General features: G+C 35.6%; 2 protein-coding genes across 2 annotated transcripts; one reads left to right on the forward strand and one right to left on the reverse strand.

Moving 5' to 3' along the window:
* The first annotated feature begins 17845 nt into the window (after positions 1-17845).
* Positions 17846-24226, forward strand: LOC113308989 (glucosidase 2 subunit beta-like). The gene is made up of 16 exons (XM_026557423.1): positions 17846-18181; positions 18286-18399; positions 18602-18697; positions 19339-19578; positions 19888-20060; positions 20966-21058; positions 21171-21269; positions 21425-21749; positions 21871-21975; positions 22065-22166; positions 22282-22339; positions 22462-22530; positions 22760-22847; positions 23576-23637; positions 23726-23777; positions 23873-24226. The coding sequence occupies exons 1-16, from the start codon at positions 18058-18060 to the stop codon at positions 23933-23935; spliced, it is 1863 nt and encodes a 620-aa protein (XP_026413208.1). The 5' UTR covers positions 17846-18057; the 3' UTR covers positions 23936-24226.
* A 581-nt stretch (positions 24227-24807) lies between these two features.
* LOC113308990 (E3 ubiquitin-protein ligase SIRP1-like) lies at positions 24808-27119 on the reverse strand. Its single transcript, XM_026557424.1, has 3 exons — positions 26932-27119; positions 26623-26650; positions 24808-26257 (listed from the first exon to the last, which is right to left on the reverse strand). The coding sequence occupies exon 3, from the start codon at positions 26214-26216 to the stop codon at positions 25095-25097; it is 1122 nt and encodes a 373-aa protein (XP_026413209.1). The 5' UTR covers positions 26217-26257; positions 26623-26650; positions 26932-27119; the 3' UTR covers positions 24808-25094.
* Between the last annotated feature and the right edge of the window lie 201 nt (positions 27120-27320).

Raw genomic sequence — 27320 nt, forward strand, 5'->3', positions numbered from 1 at the left:
ATCACAATGTGACCTAGGTAGAGAATCAGACACATCAAATATATTTTCATGCATATTAGTGTCTACAGAAGATTCAACTATTCCTATGTCATGCTCATCTTCACAGAATAATTGTACGAATCCCATGTCAATATCAAAATCATATGAATTACAATGAGTATTAGAAAGAACAACATTCATGCAGGTCGAAGGCGAGAAGCCATATGTTATTGAACCAACAGGTTCCACAATATTTTCATGTTCTTCTAACATATCATCATAATCATCATAATCATCATCATGGTAGCATGCATATTGGTCCTCATTAAAAGTGATGGTGTCATTAGTCGATTCATGTTCCTCTAAATTAGGTTCATATTCAACATCATTTACATGGATGGGACTAGACACTTCATTAGGGACAACATACATTTCCTCATGAATTTCCTCCTTTTGTAGGTGAAGCAAAATCTGATCTAAATGCCTGAATTCGTGATGTAGATCTATCGAAGTTTTGCTCACTAAGTCTGAAAGCTTCTGTGGTGGAGTCTAAATTCATGGGAGTACAAAATTCTTCATGTTCAAATTGTGGTGATTGGTACATGTGTGCATGGTCATTAGGGTTTATAAAAGATTGATCGCAACCCTCAAAGGATTGATTATGGTCCCAATGACTACCATTCTCACAATTTATGGGCATTTCATACCTTGGATTTTCTCTAGATTGCCTAAAATTATGCAAAATGACAATTCTCAACAGGGGTCTAAACTACCACATGCGGGACATGCATAGATTTTAGGTTGCCTAAGAAAATTAGATGTGACAGATTCTTCATGTGATTGCATTTCTAAAACTGCGATTCGAGCTTCTAATTGATCCACAAGAGATGATTGTGTGAATGAGGCACTAGCAAAATGTTCATTTTCACGTTGTGGCGAATGATGCATGTGTGAATAGTCATTAGGGTTCATGTATTGAGGCTCGGGACTTTGAAAATGTCCATAATAATTCCTATAACTATTGACATCATGGTCTATGGGAGGTTCATAACGTGAAATTTGTCCACACGCAAGTTCTCTAAGGGATTCGTTGTATTCCCCAACTGTAGAAAAAGATCTAGACATGATTGGGCTCAAAGGCTAAGTAAAGAGTTTACAAAGCTCAAAATTTGGTTTTTAAGGGAATGAAAAACATTTGGTTTTTGATGGGAAACATTTGGACTTAATGGGTTTGAAAACTTTTGGTTTTTAATGGGAGAAGAGACCAAGCCCACTGTTGTATTTTGCGAAGCCCACTGCACGTCTTTGAAAAACAGGCCCACTGCTTGTTTGCAAACCAACCTGGTTCAGTTTTTTTATTTTTCTTTTTTTATTTTTTTTTTTTTTTTAAATTACAACTTGAACTGTTGTCTCAATTTAATTGGACTTGAAGCCCATAACGCATTTGTCCAAAGTTCAAAAGTTCAAGCAATTAAAACAAACTCAAAAAGAAAATTAAACAAGCCCACAAAAGAAAGAAATAAGAAAAAAAATACACAAGAAAATAAAAATAAAAATTATTACAATCCCAAAATAAAAATAAATTAATTATTACAAGCCCAAATTAAAAATAAATAAGTTATTACAAACCCAAATTGAATTTTAATGAGGCCCAGTTGGGTTAGCTCATTGGTTAGGCTTACTTGTGAAGCACAGCCCAGCTGTTCAGTTTGGTTGCAAAAGCCCAGTTGGGCTTTGGATCATCCTAAGCTTTGGCTTCAACACTCAAGGCCCAGTTGGGCTTGGTTCAATTTCTTCTCCTTCTGCAGCTTACAGCCCAGTTGGGCTTTATCTTACACCAGCTTCAGCAGGCAGCAGCACCAGGGAATAACAACAGGAGCACAGCAGCAATAGCAGCAGCAGGATCAGGAGCAGCAGCAGGATCAGGAGAAGCAGCAGGAGAAGCAGCTCAGCTCTATTTGGGCTTCACAGCAGGTACCTGGACTCAGCAAAGATCAGTTTCTTTCAGCTGCACTACACAGCAGCTACTAAAACAGCAAGTTAATCTAAGATGCAAGAATGCAATGCATGATGCAAGATATGCAGTGCAGAGAATATGCAAGATGAATATGCAAGTGAGGCTAGATGAACTAAATGCAAGGAGAACAGCAAATAAGAATGCTTCGAAAACACAACGCCAAGTCCCCGGCAGCGGCGCCAAAAACTTGGTGGCTCTCTAAAAGAGTCACAAACTATACCTGCAAGTGCACAGGGTCTAGTGTATAGAACAGGGCAAGCAGGGTCGAACCACAGAGACTTGGAGTGTGCAAGTTAAAGAAACGCGAAATTATTCTAAGCTATGAAAAAGACAGTGTGTAACCGCAGTGGTACAAGAATTTAGAAGTAATGGCAATGCTGTGGCTCAATGCTCAGTGCACAGCATGCAAGGCAGTGTAGATAGTGAATTGAGATGCAAGATTGTAAAGAACTGAGAAGTTGGTGTTTAGGTTGTTGAATCCACAGCCTAGTTTCATAGAAATCCCTGTTTTAATACCCTAGTTCTCTTCTTCAATCAAGGAGTATAGAGGTTCCAGCCTCAACTACCTTGAAGGTGTGATAAATCACCAAAATGTCATGGAATGAATTAACCTTAAGCTAATAGTCTGTCAAATCTAAGAATTGGCTGTCTGATTAAGGCACAACCAAGCAGAGATTAACTACAAATGCCAATTCCTAGCATTACCCATCTGTTTAAAGCATGGGCAATCACAAATTGAGCTAAAATCAGTTTACAAGCTTGAATATACATCAAAGTGCTAACCTAACTACCTAGGATGCATGACATACTAGGTGAGAGTAAATCAATGTGTATTCAGGGGTTAAAGCATGCTTTTCTTTCTAAGTTCATGGAGCAACAGTGAATTAAACAGGAGATTCTTATCAACTAGGGTTTCATCTAAACCTTAACACAATGAATTAGAACATCATAACATCATAAACATGTACTTGATAACAAAAAAATGGAATTGAACTGAACCCTTGAGCTTGGCTAACCCAAGTCTCAATTGGTGCTCTGGCTAGCCCAGGCATATCCATTACAACGTCCCAAAGCATCTATTTATACATGCACAAGTTTTTCCAAAAAAACATAAAATTAGGGTTTCATAAAGATTGAAATTAGGTTTACCTAATCTCTGAAAACTCTCAAGTGCATCGACCCAATCTTCTATTTCTTCTCCTGATGCTACCCATTCCTTCAATTGCTCTCCATTTCGACCTAGTTTACCAATTTTACACGCTAGGGTTTTAGAGAGAAAACGTGTAGAAATTGGGAAAATAGGTGGCTAAAGAGAAGGGAAAATGATGGGATTAGGGTTGGTGGTGTTTTAGAAGAGATGGTGGTGGTGTGGTGGTGGCAGAGAGTTGGTGGCGGAGCTGTTGGTGCGGACATGGGTTTGCAGACATGGAGAGGAAGGAGAAGGAAGAGATGAAAGAAAACCCGATAGAATTTTCTTAGGGTTCGTTTGGTTTGGGTGTTAGACGGAACCATCAAATCTCGATGTTCTGCTTGTGAAAGACGTCGGATGAGAAGATTATGGATTAATCCAACGACGCGATGGAGATGGGTATGGAGCGACCGTTGGATGTGGGATACATCAAAATTGACGGTCCAAGATGGAGTTAGGTGCTGTAGTGTAAGGCGGAGATATCAAACTTCGATGCACAGCAAGGGAGCGACCGTCGGATGCTTCTGAGAACTGATCTGACGGCTGAAGACGCAAGCGGGTATGGATTTGGGTTTTAGGCTTTTGGGTATAGAATATGGGTTTGGGAAATGAGTTTGGGCTTGGAAACCTTGAGCCCACTTCTTCTTTAAGAACAACTTTCTTCTTCAAGCCCATTTCTATCCTTTTTTTGGTCTTCCGCACATCACTCTTCGCGGCTTCCTTGCGTAATTCCTCCTGGCTTTTCACTACTTTTCTGCTCTTTTTGCTCCGCAACTCATCCAATCTTTATTTATTACCTAAAAATTCAAAATTAAGTAAGAAAAATATTTATTCTTGAAAACAATGAAAATACAGAATATGGGATAAAATGTAGAATTAATGCACAAAAGATGAGTTAAATGCCAAGAAAAATATATAGAAATATGCACTTTTTAGCACTCATCACTTTTGCACCAACTTCTACGAAGAATGTTTCCTTTTCTTTTACCGTGTTTACTCTGTGATGCTCTAGTGGTGGTGGCGGCAATGGTTGAGATTGTGGATGCCCTACCAGAAAGTGGTTTAGCTTTCCTTGATCTATCATTCTCAGAATAATTATCTTTATATTTCTGCAATCATTTGTAGTATGTCCATGGAAATGATGATAAGAACAAAACTCATGACTTCTGTTGCTTGGAGGTGGTTCAGTTCCCATGTTCCATGGTGTTGGTATATTCTCCATCAAAATTATAGCTTCTCATATTTTCTCCACGCTTGCATTTAGAGGTGGCATCTTGATATCCTACCACACTATCTTGTGGCTTCCCTGTCCTCTATGATAGTTTTGCCTCTGACCTCCATAAGTTTCTTGCGGCTGATCAAGTCTTTGAATCTTGTTATTTCCACCACGATTGTAGAAATTTCTTTCTCTTTCATACTCCTCTTGATCTCGGCTTCCCATAGCCACCAGTTTCTGTTGATTGTTTGCCCGTCACCTTTTCTTGTTGTCCTTGCGAAGTGCTCGTCACTGTGTTTATTAGTTTGGGTAATAAGCTTGCATTCGCTGCTTGTGAACTGGTATAAGCAACTGGATATGCTTCCATCTCATTTTTCCTTTCCTCTAGAGCAATATACTCTTCCTGAAGTTCTCGCAGTTCGGTCATTGTGATTGTGTTCTTGACTCTGAAAATTTGGACATACAATAGATTGGTTGCGAACATAACGTTGATAAATGAAAAGATAAAATATCTCTCATCCACACGGCCAGCCATCTCACTACACATAGTCCTCCACCTTTTGGTTAGATGCTTCAAACTTTCGCCAATCCTTTGTTTTAATCCAAACACATCTTCAATACCAGGTCGCGAAGAATTGTTACTTATATATTCCCCCAAGAATGTGGTCTGCAAATGATTGAAAGATGTTATTGTATTTTTTGGTAGACCTTCGAACCATTTTAACGCCTCTCCTGTTAGACTGGATGCAAAATACTTGCACAACACGACATCATGATTTTCCCACTGTAACATACATCTGACATAGGCTTTGATGTGTTGAATTGCACAAGTTGTTCCATCAAAGATGTTGGTTAACGCGGGAAAATTGCATTTCGGGGGTATTCCTCCTAGTTGTACTTCTCTTGTAAATGGAGTTTTCGCAGCTTCTTCTATAGCTTCGTCTAATTGTCTTCTGCCTATTTCCCCTCTATTATTTAGCATTCCTCTCATTTCTTCCAATTATTTTAAGATTTGTTCATTTACGCCTAAATTTTGATCCATTGGTCTTTTTAATTTCGTCTCCCTTCTTTTGAGTTCATGTCTTTCTTCTCTCGCGAAATTTTTCATTTCTTCTTCATCATCCTCATCTCATCTTCTCCTGCGATTCTCTTCCTCATCTCTATCTTGAATTCGCATATGATGATATCTCTCATTTTCCCTTCCATGATCTTGTTCATTTCTTATCAATTCCATTCGTTGTCTTTCAGCCCTCCTCTGTGCTCTATCATACTCTTCATTGAGATTACCGTTATTCTGGTTTTGTGTACGCCTTCTTTCTCGATTGTCGTGATTATTCCGGCGAATCGCCTCCTGCAGCGCTTGTTCTTCCATTTCCGCTCTCAATATTTCACGTTCGCGAGTTAAACGTGCTTGTTCAGCATAGTGTCTTTCAATTTCTTCTTCAATTGTTTGTTGATTTCTTTGAGCTTCTCTCTCATGTAAAATTCTCCTTCCTTCCTCTCGATTCCCTTCGCCATCTTGATTATTTCGTCCCTGACGTTGTCCATTCTCTTGATTTCTATCATTTTGCCTATCATCAAAAGTTTCATTTTGTGGAACGTAGCGATCATCAGTCCTTTCTCTATCTTCGCGATGTTCTTCATTAGGATTTGGTATTTCTTCTCGAATATTATTTTCAGCATTAACTATGGGTGAGTTTCGCCTCATCTCTCTTCTAGTCGATCTTGAATATGATCTTGTGGTACTTCTCGATCTTCTACTCTGTAGTCTCATATTTTCCATCCTCAATTCGTGATTTTGCCTTGTTAGAATTGCACGTTCTTCTGCCTCAGCTCTTCTTTCTTCATGTATTCTTCGTCTCAACGTTTCTAACGCTCCAATTTCCTCATCTCCATGAATTATTCCTTCATCTTCTTCTTGATTTCTCTCTACCTGTCTATGGTTCCTGGTTTGCTGCTCTTCTTCTACTTCTTCTGCTGAATTTGATCGCCAAGTGTGTACACTCACTCTATCATAATCTATTGTTCTATTTTGTGCCGGTGTTTGCTGAACTGGCGGTTGAACTTGATTTTCTCCATTATTTCTCCTTCTAGTAGATTCTCCCATTTCACTTCTCTCCCTTCCAGCAAGTCTTTTACTTATTCTTCTAGCAGTTGTCGGTTGTTCCGATACATTTCTCCTTCTAGCCATTCTTTCAATACTAACAAATTGTAAGAGATTATGTAAGTTTTTTCACCAATTACTTTCAATTCTAATAAATCACAATATTAATCTTCAACTTTTTCTAGAACAATCTTCAATCCCTGTTTCTAGCGCCATCATGTAGTAGCAGGAAATCCTACACTACACCCCTCACAAGATTTCATTAACATTCAACTCATTTTTGGATTAAAAAACTTAATTTTATTGATGAATCTTTGAACAATCTTACAAGAAAAGATAAAGGGATTAAGAACAACAACCACTCTTGATTTTCTCTCTCCTAATTGTTTTTTATTCCTCTCTCTAAAAAGATCTCCTCTCTCTTTCTTTACAACTGAATGGCTATTTATAGGGAATTACATAGTGGATGACAGCTAATATGTCCTTTATTTTCGGATATGGCTTGCGATATTCTCGCAACCTTACAAATATTAATCTCGTACACTTCCTAATTTTCGCAAGTCCATCATATTTTTCTCATGATTTAGCTGATGTCGTTTATTATGTCGTTTCTGAAATTTCTTTGCGACATTGTTGTGTTATGTTGTTAATAATTTCGCTGAAGTGTTGCAGCTGCGAGATTCTGATCCTGCTGCGAGATTCTGATCCTACACGATTCAACATAGGAGAAAAGGTAATCTAATTTAAGGTTTCTTATATTTGATTCTTTTTTAGGGTTCATTGATTAATTGATTAGATTACATCAATTAGATGAATGAGTATTATCTGAGTTGTGAATTGGATGAGTTGTAATTGTTGAGTTATGATAATTATAGGGTTGAATTGAGTTGAGTGTTGGTTTCATTAAGTGAAATAAAATGGAGATGGAATGGAGTTGATTGTTGTTTTAAATTACAGGGAATTGTCTTGTATTGAATTAGTAGAAGGATTGCTAAGTTGCAGGGAAGAGTTGAACCAGTGGTAGATAGAGATAGAGGTAACGTTTGTGTATGGATTGAAGATGGTTGTAACTGAGTCATGTTGGGGGTGAGGTCTGGTGGTGCAGAATATGATTGTAAATGAGATTAAAATTGAGACATTGTTTAGTTAATGAACTGGAGAAAGAATGTTATTGCAGGGAACTGATTATGGAGGAAGTGAAGAGATGGAGACGATGAATATGGAGTTGGGTTACTGGTACAAGATGCGGTTGGTTAATTGGTGGGAATATGTTGAGTTGCAGATATAGCTAATGTGATTTTAGGGATGTAAACTGAATCTAGTGGATGATAATGTTGATGTTAAAGTTCAGATTGAGTTACAGGAAGGTAAGTTGTAGCTAAGGTTAGTGGTAGTGTTGTATGGGATTCTCAGATGAAGTCTGGTGATGGTTTTGTTAGTTAGAGATGTGTTCTTGGATGTAATAGTATGGCTTGAGGGCAGTCTCTATGAAGGCTTGTCTCGACAATTGCAGGTAAACGAAGTTTTGTAATTGTAAATGAATTATGAAGTTTGTTTTGAATGAATGAATTGTATTTGATGTAACATCTTAAGGAATCAGGTTGGTAGAGGTTGTAGCTGTAATGGAATTAGGCTTGTTAGTCAGCCCTGTTAGTTTAGCTGGCTTAACCCTGTGTCTGATTCAGTCAATCTGACTGAGTCGAGTTGACACTGTTAACTTGAGTTGAATCGGTTTGACTCAGTGACCAGACCAGTAGACCGTACTTTGACTTTGACCTGTACTTAGACGTTGATCGTCATTTTGACCTGTGACCGTTAAGTTTGACCATTAGTTGACTCTGGTGGACTGGACTTTAGATTATTGGGCTGGTTTGATGGACTTAGGCTTAGGTTTAGTTTTCCTATTTTGATATATTAGACCCTTATGGTCTAATTTAGCCTTTGGCTTCTTGTACAGAGTTGTAGATGTTCATAAGACTTAGCTAGTGGACTACAGAACCAACCTAATTGAATTAGTAACTCTTAGATATGCTAAAAATAGATAATAAGAGATATAGAACCATAAGTGGACTTAGAATCATTAGATAAATTTGTATGATTCTTGTGTGAGCCATTTTGGCTAGATTCGTAGACTTCTATGTGATTAACAGTTAGTCCTTATTAACAACTATCGATTCAAAGGATGAACCAGTGGATTGTGGATCTCGAGATAGGCATGGCTTGTCATCAAAAGAGGTGGGAATCTATATTTAACTCTTTTGTGATTATTGTTGTTTTCTTTTACCAAAGTTTATGTTTAAGAAATTCATGCATTGTCTGGTTGTGCTTTCTCTGTATTATTTAACTTTGATTTACGAAAGTTCTATTATTCCTTTTAATCTTTCAATTGCTTGGAAAGGAATCGTAATGCTTTGTTCGTCTTTATGAATTGTTTTGGAATTAAGAATTTCCATTTGATTGTTTGGAAATAAGAATTTCCATTTGTGGTATATAGGATACCGCTCCTTCATTTACTGGTGCGGGACGAGTCACCATATTATTATCTAGGTGGGGGACGAGTCACCATATTATTATCTAGGTGCGGGACGAGTCGCCATATTATTACATTGTTTAGAAGGAGTTAGTTCCATATACATGATTGTTTACCTCTGTGAATTGGTTGTGTTCAGTGTTTAGGGAAAACATGAATTGTTTTCAAATCATTTCCAATGATTGCATGAAAGTTAAATGTTATTCCTACGGGGCACCCCTTTTAGGGATGATGTGCTCACCCATTCCCACTTTCAGTTTCAGAGATAGATCAGAGTTGCGCAGCGAAAGCTTCGAGGAGTTGTGTTCGTTAGTTAGTTAACTTCGGCTATGTTTATTATGTTCCATATTATATTTGTAAACCAAATGACTATTGTATATGTATCATTTGAGAGAAGTTCTTGTATATATATTTCTGAGCGGGGCTAGTTTTGGGTTAAGTTTTCTAGCATATTTCTTAATTGAACGTTTAAGTGTTTGATTTAGATTCGTAGTGCCTCTTTATTTAGTTAATCTCATGGATTAGTCAGCTGCTAGCTTTGGGAGCGCTACATAATATACGTTGGATTTGTTTTGTCCAGTCACTCATAATTGGATACAAGAAAAATGAAACACTCTCCCACATTTGCATCCCCAAAAAACCTTGACATTCACCTATCCCTAGATAACTCCTAAGATAAAATTTTCTGGCTACATTCAAAATATGGAAAATACACTACATCTTCGGGATACAAATGTCTAACCCAACAAATTGGTCAACTTCCTCAAAAACACCTCCCAGATACCAAATTCCCGTGGACATTACCTTGTCCATCAAAAATTCAGTTTTTCTTATGGAAAGCAATAAAAGAAGGACTACCAACCTTCCCCATCCTAAATCGCATCCATCTGACCAACTCAGACATTTACCCAAAATGCAAAAATGATCCAGAATCCGCAAATCATCTGCTACTTCACTGCCCAATAGCGGTTACATCTTGGAACATCTTATTCACTCAATTCACATCCACAATAAATTTCAATTATACCCACATAATTTCTATAACACCTCAAACAACCATTTCCCATATCTTACAATAATCAACACCAAAATCCTCCATCTTATCCTTATGTTTTTTTTATCTTGGACCTTATAATTGGCTAGGAATGAGCTAGTATATCGCCAAAAGCAAACATCCTCAGATGAAATTGTGGATTGGGCTCTAAAAAAACAACAAAAGTATTCTGAGGTTCTAACAACAATACCTCTTGTACTACCAGGCGACTCTCCGGTAAATAACCATCTCGGAAGCACCAAAAGAACATCGATAATCTCTGTGGGATGGTCCAAACCGAGCATAAACTGGATAAAGATCAATACATATGGGGCTGCCAGGGGACACCCCGGTTTTGCAGGTGCAAATTTCATTTGCAGAGAATTACGACTGCCTTAACAGCGGAAACATGGTTTCTACTTTTGGCTTCCAGAACTGCAACAGAAAGGCTATGGCCAAAAGTTCTATTCGAGACGGATTCAGAAAACCTCCTCGTATTCATCATCCTCACCTTCTGCTCCACCTTCGTACATCTCAGGTATGATCGACAAAATAAAGAATATAATGAGTCAAATTCCTGAAGTTGCGATCCAATACAATTATAAAGAAAGAAATCGGGCGACAGATGATATGGCCAATCATGCGGCAGACGAAAATCAAATGTGAAATCTCTCAACCAAAATTTAGGATCAGGCGGTCCCTACATTTATTAGTTAAATTATTTTCCTTGTCTCCGTGTGTACCACATACCCGCGTAAAATTGTAACTTAATCATTTTTTAATGGGGAACCTTTTATCTAGACCATTTTGTATTTTTCTTATATTATAAACCCATCAATAAAATTACATATATATCAATAACCCATAATTATCTATACTTAGAAATAGATTACTTTAATAACCTTCTCTCCAAATAAGGAATTTAATTTTCATCTTAAATCTAAAAGACTAAAACCATTGAGAAAAAATAGCGACAAATCAACTTCCAAAATTACTCTTCATAGTTTATCACTCCTCCTAAATATAATCGTTTATCAAACTTCCTAAAATTACTCTTTAGGTAAAAGACAACCCTAATAAGTTTAATTAAAAACCAAAGAATATTTGAGAATTTTATACTTTTCACTTCTTAAGTTTTTTATTACAAAAAATAAAATTAAGAAAAACAGTTGGGAAAATTCCATTTTTCCCGAGCAAAATTGAAGAAAGGATTTCCGCTGTTAATAACTATAAACGGAATTGATTTTTTTTACTAAGAAAATGAAAACACCATTTATGTTGTAACATGAGAGTAAAAGTGAAAGTTGGATTTTTCACTTTTAGGGGTTGTTCGGTAACTTATTTTAATCATAATTGAAAAAATCCATTGTTTCCATAAACAGAAAAAAGTTATTTTGAAAATTTATTATAATCAATTATTTTTTCTAAGGAACTCAAATTGAATTTTTTCTTCTTATTTTCTCTAAACTATCAAGAGAGAGACAAAAAAACAATAAAAGACTAAAAAGAAATCCTAGATCATTGTTCTTTCCTCTCTTTTTTAAGATCATTATTCTAAGATAATCAATTATCTAAAAAAAGTGTTTGGAAAATTTATTTCTATAATGACTATATCAAAATCATTTATCAATTTATGATTATCTATAATCATAAATAGATAATCATAAATTTTACCAAACAAGATCTTAGTAAAAGTGAAAAATTTCATATTTCATCAGCACAAGTATGAAAAATGGACTTTTCACCACCAGTAATGGCAAACCCTAAAACCACAGAACATCATGCCCAAAGTCATAGAAATCATACGAAAAATTTATGCAAGATCAATAATTTCATCAAACTGTTAGTGGATCCAAAACAAATAATCTTTTATCTATTTTGAATTAATTAAATTAAGGAAACATTATATTTTCCTAGAATATCTCTATAGAAAATTAGTGGATCTTCCGTAACTTTAGTATTTACTCGTCATTTCTTTTGGAAAATCTTTCAGTTAAATATAATCCCTAAAAAACCTCCCCTTAAATAGTTCCCTAAAACCTTAATTCACTCCTTTAAAAACCGCTCTTAATAAAAACTCAAATATCACCGTTATCACCCTAAAATAACTCCAATTATCACATAATGAAAACGGTGAGAATTATTGTTTTCATAAAATGGTAAGAAAAATGACTAATTATCACCAACAATAGTGAAAATTCCAGTGATAAAAATTCGAATTTTCCCTAGAGAGATTGGTGATATTCTAATTTTTCCCAAATTGATAAAAGTTCCAATGGAAAAACTTCACTTATCACCCTACTTGACTCGTGAAAATCATAATTATCCCCCTATTTACATAACCCTAAGTTTCGTGTACGAGAAATTATAGATATCAAACGAAAAAAAAAAGCATGTGAAGAAGAATATGTAACAGTGATCAATGCATCACTAAAAAATAAATGTACCAGTTGTTATTCTTCCTTCTCCATCATTTACCTATATTAACCCTTCCGGAGTTTAAGTAGAATAAACATTAAAGATAAGAACAGATTTGTACCTAAGATCAACCAAATCTCAAACTATATTTCATGATGAAAACTATGATTAGCAATGGTTGCCTGGTTGGGTTACGCAGTTGGGATGTATAACGAATAATGACCATAACTTCCGAAATTAAAGTATATTGAAGATAATAGTCATACCGAAATTAAAGTACATTAAATATATAAACTTCCGAAATTAATAGAAACAAATTAACGGTAGATATTTTACCATAAATTACGTCCTTGACTAATTAGTCCGTTATCAAAGAAATTCTTCAAACAATATTGTTGTTAATAATACTTAATAAATGAAGGTTAATCTAGTCGTGTTGAAAATGTGAATATGTAGATCTAATATGAAACTAATTATCTCAACCGTAGATCTTATATTTTAGACTACACATATACATCATCTTAATGATGGTTTTATGAAAGAGGGAGGGACCAAATTTGGGTTCCTCAGAAATTCCCATATTTTTTAATACAAATGCATACTTCAAGAAAAAAAAACTCTATCACGCTACCGCTCGGCCGTTATTTAGCCGCACTACCGCGATACGCAAATTTCTTTGGACATATGCCAATCCATGTTGTCCATTTGAGTAAGGGAAAAATATGGTTTAGTCCAAAATCTCATCCAAATATACTAGTTAGTCCTAACCCATTCAACTAGGTACAAATTAGTCCTTTTTTTATAGAAAGTACACAAATAACCTTCATGGTTTACAATTTAGTCCAAATATTTGTAGTTTAGTCCAAAGTGACTCATGATGATGTCAACAATTTTAAATAATATAAAAACAAAATTAAAAACAATTTATTTTTCGAACCGTTCGTCCAAAATTCACAAACTTTATATATTCGGAAAGCTTTTTCCGGCAGCTACAAAAAGAGTACCCATATGACTATATAATTCTCATTTTTAAAAAATCTTAGTTTAATTGATGTACAAACATGTACACATCTATAAAAATCCAGAAAATTTAAAAACAACACAAGGCACGCCAGTTTGTACACCAGATACAACTTGAATCGTCCATCCACCAGTAACGCTATCCATATTAAATAAACATAAATGGATTTGAACCATCAATCTTCGCAAACCTTGTGTTAGGCTTGGGTGCTCTATACCATTTTGTGATTATGAGTCCCTAAAAATAAACAATAAAAAAAATCGTCATGCGTACAGTATCAAAAAGTCCATATCTAAGGACATTATCGACCAACATATGTACAACTACGTGCACATTAACAATTACCAAAAACAACTACTGTGTACAATAATGAACATATGATTTTGCTAGATACCATATGAAACAAAAGTAAATTAAGGTTCTACCGACAATGAAGATGTTTTATCCCAAAATAAACTTTTTGCAGACATTGTACAGCCTGAATCTAATAATATCCTACTCCATGCACTCACGATTTTAACAAAATGCTTACTTGGATAAGTACGTCTTGTTGCCTTGTATGCAGTATTCAAATAAGTATTGTGCATAGCTAACAATATCGAAAGGCATACATGCCATTATTTATAAATCTGACATAAATATGTGGTTTGTCTTTCTTGTGACATGAGGGCTACTTTGGGTGCACTGTTTTCAAACATAATACACGTGACATTTCACAAATTTTATAGGAATTACCATGGTGTACAATTACGTACACACCTACAAAAATCAATTGAAGTTGGGAATGAATTTACTAACCAAATGAAGAAGTTCTTTTGCTTTAAAATAAACTCCACAGTCGTCCTTTAAACAACAACATATCAATGCATCTCATCTAAACCCTGCAAAATCATTGCAACAATAAATATTAAGAATACGTAAAGGACCACAATAACCATAAATATGCTCTAATTCATAGTATGTTGCAGTTCTAGCAACTCATTACTATAAGTATGGGGCACACGTAAAGGGACACAATGACTCACAACATCCTTATAATAGCTAAACCAAGATGATTTTGCTAGATATCATATGAAACAAAAGTAAAATAAGCTTCCACGAATAACAAAGATGTTTTATCCCAAAATAAACCTTTTGCAGACATTGCCGGCCTACCAAAGTCTAATAATCTTACCATTCCAAGCATTTGGGAGTCGTAACAAAGTGCTTAGTTGAACCATATTAGTCATAACAAAACTATATAATTCAAGGCCATAAAATAATGAGAGACTACCATGATGTACAACAATGTACACACCTATAAAAATCCAACATTTATACCATAAAACATGTATACATTATTGAGACAACACGATGGTGATCAACTATTTACACACCTATAAAATATCCAACACCTGTACATATTAGTGCTTGCCATAATTTTTGATTTGTATACATAAATTTTGTAAGTGTACAACTATTTATCCCTAATTAATCAACATGTGAACAACTATGTAGACCTAACTAATATAACATGTGTGTACAACTATGTACACATTAGTGCTTTCCCTAATTTCTTAAACTTCAAAATGAATAACATGTGTACGACTATGTACACCTAAATAATCAACATGTATACAAATATGTACACATTAATAGTTAAAAAACAAATAAACATATGCTTCTGAAAGCATCCCACACGAACTACAACAATAACTCTTAACATTAAAAAAGTACTTTTCTCAGTCTCCGGTCATGGAATTGAAGACACAAGAAGCACATTAAGAATTAATAGATGTACAACCATATGGTTTACACATTAAGAATCGATAGGTGCACCATGGTGTACAACCATATGGTGCCTATGTAGACATCCTTAATAACATCAAATATAGATTGAAAGTCAAAATTGCAAGTCATATTATACATTCCCATTTAGAGATCTCATTAAATTTTACTGTCGTCATCAACACCAGCTTTCCTCTGAGTTAACATCACATATCACATTAGAGATGTAGACAGAGAATAAAAAATAAATCTTAAATAGAAGGTTCTTGTATAGTGAGAAGCACGTGTACAAATATGTACACATTAACAATTAACATGTGTACAATAATGTACACATTAAGAATCAATATGGGCTTACCAGTCTCACTGTCATCCGTATGCACAAGGTCCTTCAGTAAACTATGAACCTGTAATCATAACACAATGTGTAAAATGAAAGCTGAATTATAGATAGTGGGGACAATATGAACTTACCACAGTCTCACTGCCATTCTATTCTGGAGATTCATTTTTCATGCATAATCATGGGTCAGGTTAGGCGCTAAAGCAACATTTGGACTAGTTTAAATGGGACATTAGGGGACAATAAAAGGTCCATAATATAGATCTCAACTACTTTTTACTTAGTAGATTAGAAAAATACATCTACTTTCAAGAACAACTCAATTATAGATAGTGGGGATGGCTTATAACTTAGGTTACAAACATATAGCGAGAAACAATTAACCTTCAAATGAAGCTCCTTAGGTTTTAAAATTTACTGCAACTATATTCCTTCATTCCTATAAATTAAACTATAACTGGTGTACAAACATATACACCTCGCATAACAAGAAAAAAAGAAAAAAAATGAGTGCACCTTTATGTTTTTACAATATCCAAAACTGGTGTACAAGAAAATACACCTATCTTGTTTTTGAATTTAATCTACCTCTAATTACCGAAATATATTTCTATAATATCCAAACTATATTACAAATCCTAGTTAGAATGAAATGACTGGGATCTTACACTTGGCTAAGAAGAGCTCTTTAAAATATATTGGTGAGTCTTACATTGCTTCCAGGTAGGGAAGTTTGACAAGCTATGGAGGTAATACACGATGTAGATTATGATTCCCAAGCTCTCTACACAAACATTAGAGCATTATTAAATTAGTTAATCAAAATCAAAATGTTGGTGGTTCAAAGCTTTTTAACTAGTTAACTGATAGCACAACAAGGGGACAACAAAAATTTTGGACCTGCATATATATATATATATATATATATATATATATATATATATATATATTACTCTTCAAGCAAGTATTAGAAAAAAAATCACGTGTTACGCCTATTTTAAAATTCTTTGCCTAATTTCAAAGACACTTAACATGCAGGTATTTGACAATTTCTTTTCTGCAAGGAGTCTTCTCAAACAGTCAGCATGCACTCTTAAGAACCAAATGTGGAAATAGCCATGATTCTATGATATTATTCGGGAATTATTTGGAGTATTAACATTCTTCAAAACAAGTAAGATTTCGGAAAACGCCGAAAACAAAACAAAATGCATTATTGTAGTCAGTTTGGAGAAAAATACCAAATCGATACAATGATAAATCTTACGACAGGTACCACGCATATTTGATGTTACAGAAAACAAATACACTCCCCACATACAAGAACTTTGTGAACAAAATAGTAGAGCTTAGTCGCCTAAATTCAAAATCTCTTCTCAAATTAGAGACCAAACATATAACAAATCCATACAAAGTATTAAGTAAATTATTTTCACCCAGATTTTCCAACATACATCAACTAAAAACTTTCCAATGCCCCAAAATCCATGTTCTTAACAACCAAAAATACCCAAATTATTGAACCAAATGTAACTACGCCTAACTTTAACTATATTACATAAGAATCAGATCTCACATATCATTAACGTTTGTCTAATTAATACCTGTAGTCTAACCTAATTTCTCAAATTGGGTTAAATCGTTATGATTTACGTCAAAATTTGTACCTAAAAACTAAAATTACAACGAGATCAAAAAGAAAATAAAGATGAGATAGTCAGACAAAGTACCTTGCAACATTTGCAGACTACCATGGCATGAGCAGGCAATGTTGATACCGAATCAAATTGATTGATTAGTTTACATTTTTGAGACGATTGAGAATCTTAAACCTTTCCACATATTTGATGCCATATCTAGGGATTTAGAGAAAACTAAATCGAGAAGAACAAGAGATTAAGAGAGAAATCAAAGAGGTTTGAAAGGAATAATCGATCTGAAATATGATATACAACTAAAACCTAATTTTGTTTTCGCTGCAGTGCTCTCCGGATAATGAAAAGTGAAGAAATGATTTAGAATCACTAGCATACTGTGTTCAGTGTAAGGGATATTTTTGTCCTACTAAAAAGATATTTTGGATTGAATAATTCATTAAAGGATTAACTCGTTCCAGAATAGGAAAATTTGGACTTCCTAGTATTAGGCTTGAGGAGGATGGACTAGACTTGTCTAAAGCTCAACTAATAAGGAATAAACGTCAATTTCTACTTCGACCAACCCGCTGTGGTTCAAAATTGGCAAATTTGCTGAACGGAGCCCATGAGACTTGCCAAGTTGCCCTTGCGAATTTAAAACATAAAACAAAAACGAGGAAAATCAATTGAAGAAAAAGATAGAAAAAGAAATAAATCTACTTTGTAATGTGTACGTAATTTGGTTTTGAGTAGCAACAACAGTCTATTGAGAATTTCATAATTCTGGGTTTTATCAGAAGAGAATGAAACTCTATCAATTTCTTCACCTCTTCCTTCTCTTTGGGCTCTTTTGTTTGCTTTCAATCCCCAGATCATATTCTTCTTCTCCTTCTCTCTCCAGAGAATCACTTGGAATCTCTCCTGAAGGTACACATTTTTTTTGGTGTACTTTTCCTTTGTTTTCTGTAAAGATCTCTTAACTTGAAATTGATCGAGTAACTTTTTTCTTTTTTGCTTCTTATTTCACTCAGATGCGAACTACTTCAAGTCGGATGTTATAAAATGCAAAGATGGATCTAAGAAATTTACTAAAGCTCAGCTCAATGATGATTTCTGTGATTGCGCAGACGGAACTGATGAACCAGGTCTGCTTTCTATTTAGGGTTTCTATTTTATACTCATTTCCATGGCTCGATGTTTTACTTTACCCTTTTCTAATTTTGATAAGTAGACGAGAGAGAGATTAATGCATTTTGTCTCGTGTGTTCGGTTACTCTTGTTGATAGATTTATCTCATGCAGATGTTTAATGCCGTATGTTGATGTCTTTACCTTCTGTTTATTGCAGGAACATCAGCTTGCTCCAGGGGAAAGTTCTACTGTAAGAATACTGGACATGTTGCTCTTTCGTTATTCTCTTCCAGAGTGAACGACGGTATTTGTGGTAAGTAATCTTTAACAACTAATGATACTATAATTTGATTGGGGTAATCGTATCGCATATGTCTGCTGTTCCCCTTTTCTTGAAGGATAGTTGGTTTGCGAAAGTTAAAACTTACTATCGAACTAAGTAAACACACACACACACAGAGAATGCCAATAACTGTGAACTGTGTTTCTTCTTGACTTGTTTTACGTGGTTTATCAACAGAACAAAGATGAGGTTTTAGCTGGGCTCTTGTTTTGTGGTTTTTTTCCTTCTAGTTATAGAGTGTGTGTCTGTGCTGTTTCGATGTTGGTTCATAAAACCCATGACTGATAGTTTTAGATCTTTACACGTGACTAGACTATCACTCTCGTTGTTCAGTAACCCTTGACCTGTAGCAAGACTGACGTCGCTGCTGTGTTCTTTTGCTATGTTCTTTAGGCATAGAGTTATTTATTTGAAAAGTTACCGCCTGTTTTCCTAAAGATTATACTTCACCTTTTGGTACTTCCATAGACTTCCAGCTTCGGGAACTTGACTCTTCTATTAAACTATACTAGCTTCTTTTCAAGAATTTTTCTTAGCTAGCCATTCTTGATCATTCCATTTTTGTTTTCTTCCTATTTCTTTTTCCTAATTTTGATGGACAATGTGGGCAGATTGCTGTGATGGTAGTGATGAATATGATGGTAAGGTGAGTTGTCCAAATACATGTTGGGAATCTGGCAAAGTGGCTAGAGACAAATTGCAGAAGAAGATTGCAACATATAAGGAGGGTGTCACTATACGGAACCAGGAAATTGAACAAGCAAAACAAGGCATATCAAAAGGTGAAGCAGAATTGGCAAAGCTCAAGAGTGAAGAAAAGATACTCAAAGGGCTTGTTCAACAACTAAAAGGTGGTGTTCTGCCCCAGGATTCATATTCTTCAATAACTGTCCCTAATGAGGTGTCTGGCTTTATATGCATAATTTACCCATTCAACATAAAGCCAAGGACTGGGAATTCCAGCACATGTCTTATCTCAGCTTTTAGTAAATGTTTGGCTTGTAGAGTTTGGCATTAAATAATGTAGACAGTGTGTTCTCTGGATTTAACTAGCTAACAAACTTTTCTGTGGGTTTTGAAACTTTTTACTTATTTTCTTAATCAGTTGGTGATATGAATGCATGTCCTAATTGACAGTTCTTCCTTGGTTATCAATATAGATCGCAAGGAACAAATTGATAAAGCAGAGGAGAAAGAGCGCTTAGAAAAGGAAAAGGAAGAAAAGAAGAAAAAGGAATCTGAGGAGAAAACAGAGGGAGAAGAAAAGGATTCCAAGGAGACACAACATGAGGAAGGTCAGAGTGGGACTTCGGATGAACCTTCATCAGAACAGGTTAGAGTTGTTTCTTCAGTGTTTTAATCTTTGTTGACACTTTTAGCTTACTGTTCTGCATGTATCTACTAGTATACTGTACACAAACGAATACTCGTTGTCTTTGTCATCTTGTTCTCCATCTGTGTTCCATCTATTTAGTGGTGTTATGCTTCATTCAATATTGAGTGATAATATGGCGTTGCCGGTTTCACTGCACAGGCATATCAACCTTGTGTATGAGAATTTTCTGATTGTTTAATCCATGTCTAATATTGTTTATGTTTGAGGCAATTATGTTTATCAAATAACTATAAGCAGCAAGAATTTTAGGTGAGATTATAAAGCATGTTATCATGGGATATGGTCCATTCCGACTATCTTGCCCAAGAGAATATTAGGACTAGTTGAAGCTAATTGAAAAAAGCCAAAGTTTCTTTGACTTTAATACTGAAGGGAACTGAAGCTTTATGACATCCTTTGAAATTTGGAATACCGAAATCAACCTTGAAAACTTTTAACCATGACGGTCATGAATGTAGTATGTCATCTTCTGCTTATGTAATTAGCTCTTACGTGGTTCCTTTCACCATATGATTGATGATATGCGTTAGACATGATGTCAAGCTTCAGTAAATTCATTTCCAACAACTCAGGCGATTAGGAAGAGAGATACATGCTCAACGAGGGCCTACATGTTACATCTTGTCTTCTTCCCGGTGTCACTCTATTCCCAGTGTGCTTTTTCTAATCTATCCTGTATCTTCGGATTCTTGAAGGGATACCAACTATACTGTACATGATGTATTTTTGGATGTCGTACAAGTTCGTCTACCACAAGCTCTATGAGTGTTTAACGTTATTTTAGTCTCAGTTTAATACTCCGAAACTGGATTATATTTCTCACATTTGTAGTTTTATAATAGGATGTGTCAGAAATTAATGACAATGATGCTGTCGGAGCTGAAAATGACGATCTTTCAGAAAATGAAGCATCTCAAAGTGGCGGGTTAGAGCAGGTACATGGAGTTGCTATATCTGGGAGTTTCCGACTCCACTAGTAAAATCAATTCGAATCATAATCTGATGACGGATTGTTATTAAATATGTTAACTTTTTTGTTTGCTGCAGGATGCAGCAGATGATAAGAAAACAACGGTTGAAACTGGAAGTGTTCATGGGACTCACGATGTTGAAAGTAATGAATCTCAGGATGAAGCAATTGAACAGGTATCATTTCCTGTTAGACGTATTTTGGACAATGATGAGTAAATTAAAACGATACTAATATATAAATTGCTGAGCTCCATTGGAGATTTATAATTTACTCAACTTTTACGCACATGTGAATATGTGACTCGGTTACATCTTATATTAAATATCAGGAGAAAGATGGTTCAGAAAATACAGAAGGATTATCAAAGGAAGAGTTGGGTCGGCTTGTTGCGTCACGTTGGACGGGGGAAAATTCAGGAGAGAAAAATAAGGAAGTAGATGATGCGAAAAAGGGGGAAAAGATAGGGAAGTCAGAGACACAAGAGAATGAACCTAATGAGGATGATGACGGGTATAATTCATCAGAAGATAACTATAAATATGATGAAGACTCTCCTGAAGAAGAAGATATTGATGACGACTTTGAAGAAGATGATCACCAGAACGCTGATGCCTCGTACAAATCTGACTCAGAAGACCAAACCGACTATTCAGGTTTTCTAATTTTAAGCTCACCTCTTAAGTTATGGTTTTTCTCCTTTCGTGAATACAGCCTACCTTTCACGACTAAGAAATGTATTTGAAGTTGGTCCTGCTGATTTTTCTACATTTACAGATATAACAACCACAACAAGCCCATCATGGTTGGAGAAGATACAACAAACTGTTCGAAACATTCTGCAGGCAGTTAACTTGTTCCAAACCCCGATTGATAAATCAGGTAAGCAGAAACATCAAAAGAGCTGCAGCACATAATGTTGGACATAAGTGCATGTGGATGACTTATATTTTCCATTTCAACTTCTCCAGAGGCTGCTCACATTCGAAAGGAATATGACGATGCCAGCTCAAAGTTGTCTAAAATACAGTCACGAATATCGAGTCTAACTAAGAAGCTTGAAAATGATTTTGGTATGTATAAGGACAAGATGGTTTAAAAAATGTTGGACCATTACCATGTGGCTTGAATTAGTAATGGTCGTCTACAGTGTTATTTATCTAATTGTTTTTTGTTCTTCAACTCTAGGGCCAGAGAAGGAGTTCTATTCCTTTTATGACCGTTGTTTTGAAAACAAACAGAACAAGTAAGTGTAGGTTTCAATTTTTTAGTCTGGTTTGACTTAGTGCTTAATATTTAAGAGTTTCTTTCCAACTTTATTTTAGTTATGTTGGGTACTTGAATAGTCTTCATTGCTTTCTGCTCCAGATATGTTTACAAAGTCTGCGCATTTAAACAAGCTTCCCAGGTGGAAGGCCACAGTTCAACTCAGTTGGGGTATGCTTTCAGGACTAATCTTTCGTTGGAATACTTGTCTTATACATGTTTTTTGTGTTAGTTACTACAGTCAAACTTTACATGGTCTGTATCTCCTAATTTGTGGTGGTTGAAAAGTGGTTTAAGCTTTGTTTAATGTTGCTTACACCAGCACAGTTCAAAAGGCACCATGAATGGAGAGGTCCATCATGGTTGAATATATGCTAATTTTTGTACATTTTGAGTATAGGCAATGGGAGAAATTTGAGGACTCATATAGAACAATGCTGTTCTCAAATGGTGATAAATGCTGGAATGGGCCTGATAGAAGTTTGAAGGTACTGGAAAATTTTCTTGAAAAGCTTAGATTTCTGTTATTTTAGTTTTGCTGGGTGAACTCATTGATATAGACCTTCTCGTAAACATGTGAAGGCGCAAGTGCAACTTCCTGGATATTTAATCCTCAAAATTCACTTGCAGTCAGGTGAAACGAGGTATCGGGAGATTGTATTATTTTCAATGCTCAATGAAAGCATTGTCACCTTCATTTCCCTTTCTAGAAGATTGCAGTATTCTCAATGCTCAATAACAGCATTGTCACCTTCATTTCCCTTTCTAGAAGATTGCAGTATTCTCAATGCTCAATAACAGCATTGTCACCTTCATTTTCCCTTTCTACTATCCAAAGCTGGCGGATAGGGTTCAGTAATTCAAGAGCTGGCTAATAGCTTTGATACACCAGTTGGATTCTCCATACAGAAATATTAGCATAGGTTAGAGGTGGCAAATAGGTGAACTGGTTACCAAGTAATGGCCCCATTCCCTGACCTGCACGTAGTTTATAAAAAACAGGTTGGGACAGGGGGTGTGAGTCTTGTAGGTTAGGCCTGCGTCCTGATGACCCATAACCTGAGGAAGCCCGACTCCAATGCGTCCTCCTCTACTTGGGTGCTAAAAAAAATGTTAGTTTCTGCATTTGCATATGAAATCCAACTGAGTGCTTCAAATTAAGGGGATCCCAGTTGCAACTTCAAGGTGCTAATTCTGTAGTTCATGTTACTTACAGGTGAAGCTTAGGTGTGGACTGAATAACGAACTGACTGATGTTGACGAACCGAGTCGTTGCGAGTAAGAATCTATCTCACTCACTCTTCTCCTTCAGTCTCAAACTATGTTATACACTTTTACTTTATAATTTATATGTTGATCATTGCAGATATGTGGCAATATTATCAACCCCTGCTCTATGCCTAGAAGAAAAGCTCAAGGTACATACACATCACTGAAATGCCATTTGTGTCATCGTTCTGAGTACTGAAACTGTTATTACTGATGGATACTTGGAAACTTTGAATGTATGCAGGAACTACAACGAAAATTAGATTTAATGAACATGGAACAACCGCAGAGTCATGATGAGCTTTAAAATCTTATCCTTCTTAAGATTATCTTGGGGTACAGTTACTTCAATCATGCATACCTCACAAGAGATTCAATTAGGTAGAGCTGTTTGAAAAACGGCCAGTTAGGCAGTCTTCAAAAGTTGTCCTAAAAGTTAGTTATCAGTCTTCAAAGGTTGTCCTACCAAATTTTTTGTTCTTCTTGAGCTATGATATTTGCAACCTTTGTAACCTTGATCCTGATATATTAGAGAACGAGGCGACGTAAACAGTAAACTTCCTTTGTGATAGTGAAACTGCTAATTCATCTTTCTCAACCTAGACGTGTTCTCCGATGACTTTGTAGTTCACAACACATGGATATCAAAAGATTATAAGCTGCATTTCAGGAAAAAAAAAAAGAAAAAAAGAAAAAGGATCTGTTTGTATTAAGCGCAACCCCTCAAAAATGGAAAGCATCGACATCTTAATAGCCTCAATGTATTTTATTCCGGATCCATTTCATATCGGTTCAGAATCTGTTTACGGTGTAGATGGAAGTATATAAGACGTTTGGTAGTGCCTCGAACAGAAATCAAGTTGAATTTGGAACCAAGGAAATTTAATGATTTTATTTGGGTGGTGATATCGACTCCTAATTCCTGAATGCTTCCTGCTAAGTAGTTTGAATTTCAATTGGCTCTACACTGGTTGCATATGCATCACATGATATTGTCGGCATATGCATTACATGATTTTGTCGGATCACATTTTGCATCTTGAAAGCATTTTCAACAGGAGGGTTTCTGAACTTCTTAAAACTAAAAATTGTTCAAAAACAACTACAAATCTTGTAAAAATTTGATCTTTGGTGGTGATTGAAAAATCACCCTTTGATGTGCACGATAGTGTTCTTAAATGACTTTGTTGAAAGCCTAAAGAAATCCATATTTACATACACGAATATCAAATTTTATGGTGCTGCTGCACAATCTCATTCCCTCGTAAACCAGGGAAAAAAGAAACCAAGTATTCTGTATACAGAAGTAACTCTTCAAGCAAAAAAAGGGCAAGACAATCTCTTAGAATTCACCGAGGGAAGTAATGTTCCCCAGGATCCAGAATTTAGTAAACCAGAAAAATATTTACACTGGAAAAACAAGAGTAGATAAAGAACAAGGTAAGGCTGCAAAATCATCATCTTCTTCAATTCTCATCAGCGCTGTTGTTATTATTATTATTAGCTCCAGATGCTGATGGAGCTGATTCTGTTGCAGAAGAAAGGGAATTTCCAACATTCGGGGTTCCTGATAAAGAAAACAAGCCACTAAAAGGCCACGGAATCGGAAGCCAAGACCTCCCATTTTCATCTCCTTCACCTCTCTCTCCTCCTGCAGCATTACTATCTGTTCTATTCCCAGACGCGTCTTCTACATCAACTTTAGGTCCATCCTCAGCACCAGGTATCTGGCACCTGCAAACTGGACAAGAACTGTGAAGCTCTAACCATGGCAAAATACACCCTTCATGAAACTTATGCTTACAAGGCATCTCCTTGGCTCCAGAACCTATCTCAAAATCCTCTAAACATACTGAACATTGTAAATTCTCCCCAATTGTGACAGTGGGCATTGCTTCCACTGCTTCCTTCTTAGCTGGTGGGGTTCCATACCTATTTGGGTCATTTTCTGCTAAATGCTGGAGAAGTAACTCTAAACCAGGACCAACTAGGTAATCCCCCAAAGTTCCAGGGATGCTTTGGTTCTGATTCTGGCTCTGAGATTGGCCAATTGACCCTTGAAGAATTATAGCTTGATTGAACGGGTTAATCAAGATAACACGTTCCTGATTATGGTCTCTTTCTCTTTCCCTTTCACTTTCATTTCCAGAATTCTCTATTTCAGACATGATCCCTGATGTAAGGCTATGAAGCAACTGAATAATTGCAGCCGAATTTCTTCTCCTCCTCCTTAGAATTGATTCAAGCTCCCCATCTTGTTCGGATTCTCCTCTTTGTGGTTCTTCATTTTCTTCTTCTTCATCTCCTCCTCCTGATTCTCTTCTAGATAATCTGTGACGAGTACCATCACCTCCGGCGCCCATCATGCTAAGCAAAATGGGAGCCCAAAGAGACAAGGCTCTATCTGATCCTAATCCTATATCAGTTTCAGTTTCAGTTTCAGTTTCATGATTCTCACCGGTAGCAGTATACATTTCTTCCACAAACCCACTTTGACAAAATGGGCATTTCATTTCCACTTCTATCACTGGATTTACAATTTGTGAACACATATGGCACCAATATCTAGAAACCATAGCTTCATCCATCTTTCACTCTACCAATCAATCCAAATTCTATCTCTCTATCTCTGCAAATATAACGATACACATAAATAGATACATAAACACCTCAGAAACTTCAGTAAAATAGACAAAAACTATCCGCATTCCTCAACCCCATCTACAAAAACGAACCACAATTTGAAGTTTTTCCAAGCCCACAAATCATCAGGACAAAAGAAGTGTCAACAGAATCAAATAACTCAAACATAGATCACCCAGAAAAACAAACAAGTGTGGTTGTAGATCACATAAAGCGAAAATAAAAAGAAAGATATTTATTAACTGAAGAATCTTGATTATTGGTAGTCTACTAGAAACGAAATAAAGGAGAAACAAACCACAACCAAAAAATTTGTTTATATTGATCAAAAAGTGAAGGAAAGAATCTTACCCGGGAGCAGATGATCAACAAAACCCTCCTGAAGAAATTACAATCCAAAAACAAAAAACCACTAATCAAAACAAATAAAAGGATATTGTCTTTATATTAAACAGAGAATATTTAATATATATAAAAATATAAACAGAAAAGAAAGTTAGGTAAAACAATTAAATGTTACCCAGTAATGAAGAAGATTCTAGAACAGCGATAATTGTTGTTAAGTTGACAAAGAAAAAATACTTAATTACTGCCTTGAAAATGCAAATTCAAAAATTTTATAAGAAGAAGATTATGGAACTGTAAAATAAATGCTTTTACCTTTTCAAGAGAGGAAGATTTTGGTCCTGCTAGAATTTTTAAATTTAATTTTTTCCTTTTTTTTTTAGTAGAAGAATTTTTTTTTTTTTTTGAAGAGAAGGTGGAAGAAAATCAAAGAGAAGAAGAAGTTGCAAAGAAAACAACAAATAAACCAACCAACGCGTCTTCTTCTGTTCACTGTCGTTTTCCTTTTTATTATCTTTTTCAAGGGGCAGATTGGATAGCCTCACAAATTCGATTTCGAGATAATTATTTTCATGGCCCTTAAGAAACGGGTCTTACTTGAAGTACTCTGGGACCGATTCACCACCATTGTTAATGGGGTGCCAGATATTTGGGATTGATACCAGAATACATATAAGACAGTCTTTGAATTTTAGTACCTTTCA

The sequence above is a fragment of the Papaver somniferum genome, chromosome 9 (assembly GCF_003573695.1).
Source record: "Papaver somniferum cultivar HN1 chromosome 9, ASM357369v1, whole genome shotgun sequence".
NCBI lineage: Eukaryota > Viridiplantae > Streptophyta > Magnoliopsida > Ranunculales > Papaveraceae > Papaver > Papaver somniferum.

Bases quoted from the DNA above. Each gene is read 5' to 3' on its own strand.
- LOC113308990 (XM_026557424.1), bottom strand. From the start codon at position 26,216: ATGGATGAAGCTATGGTTTCTAGATATTGGTGCCATATGTGTTCACAA.
- LOC113308989 (XM_026557423.1), top strand. From the start codon at position 18,058: ATGAAACTCTATCAATTTCTTCACCTCTTCCTTCTCTTTGGGCTCTTT. The intron at 21,270-21,424 runs GTATCATTTCCT...ATTAAATATCAG, and splicing joins AGGATGAAGCAATTGAACAG to GAGAAAGATGGTTCAGAAAA. The intron at 23,778-23,872 runs GTACATACACAT...GAATGTATGCAG, and splicing joins GCCTAGAAGAAAAGCTCAAG to GAACTACAACGAAAATTAGA.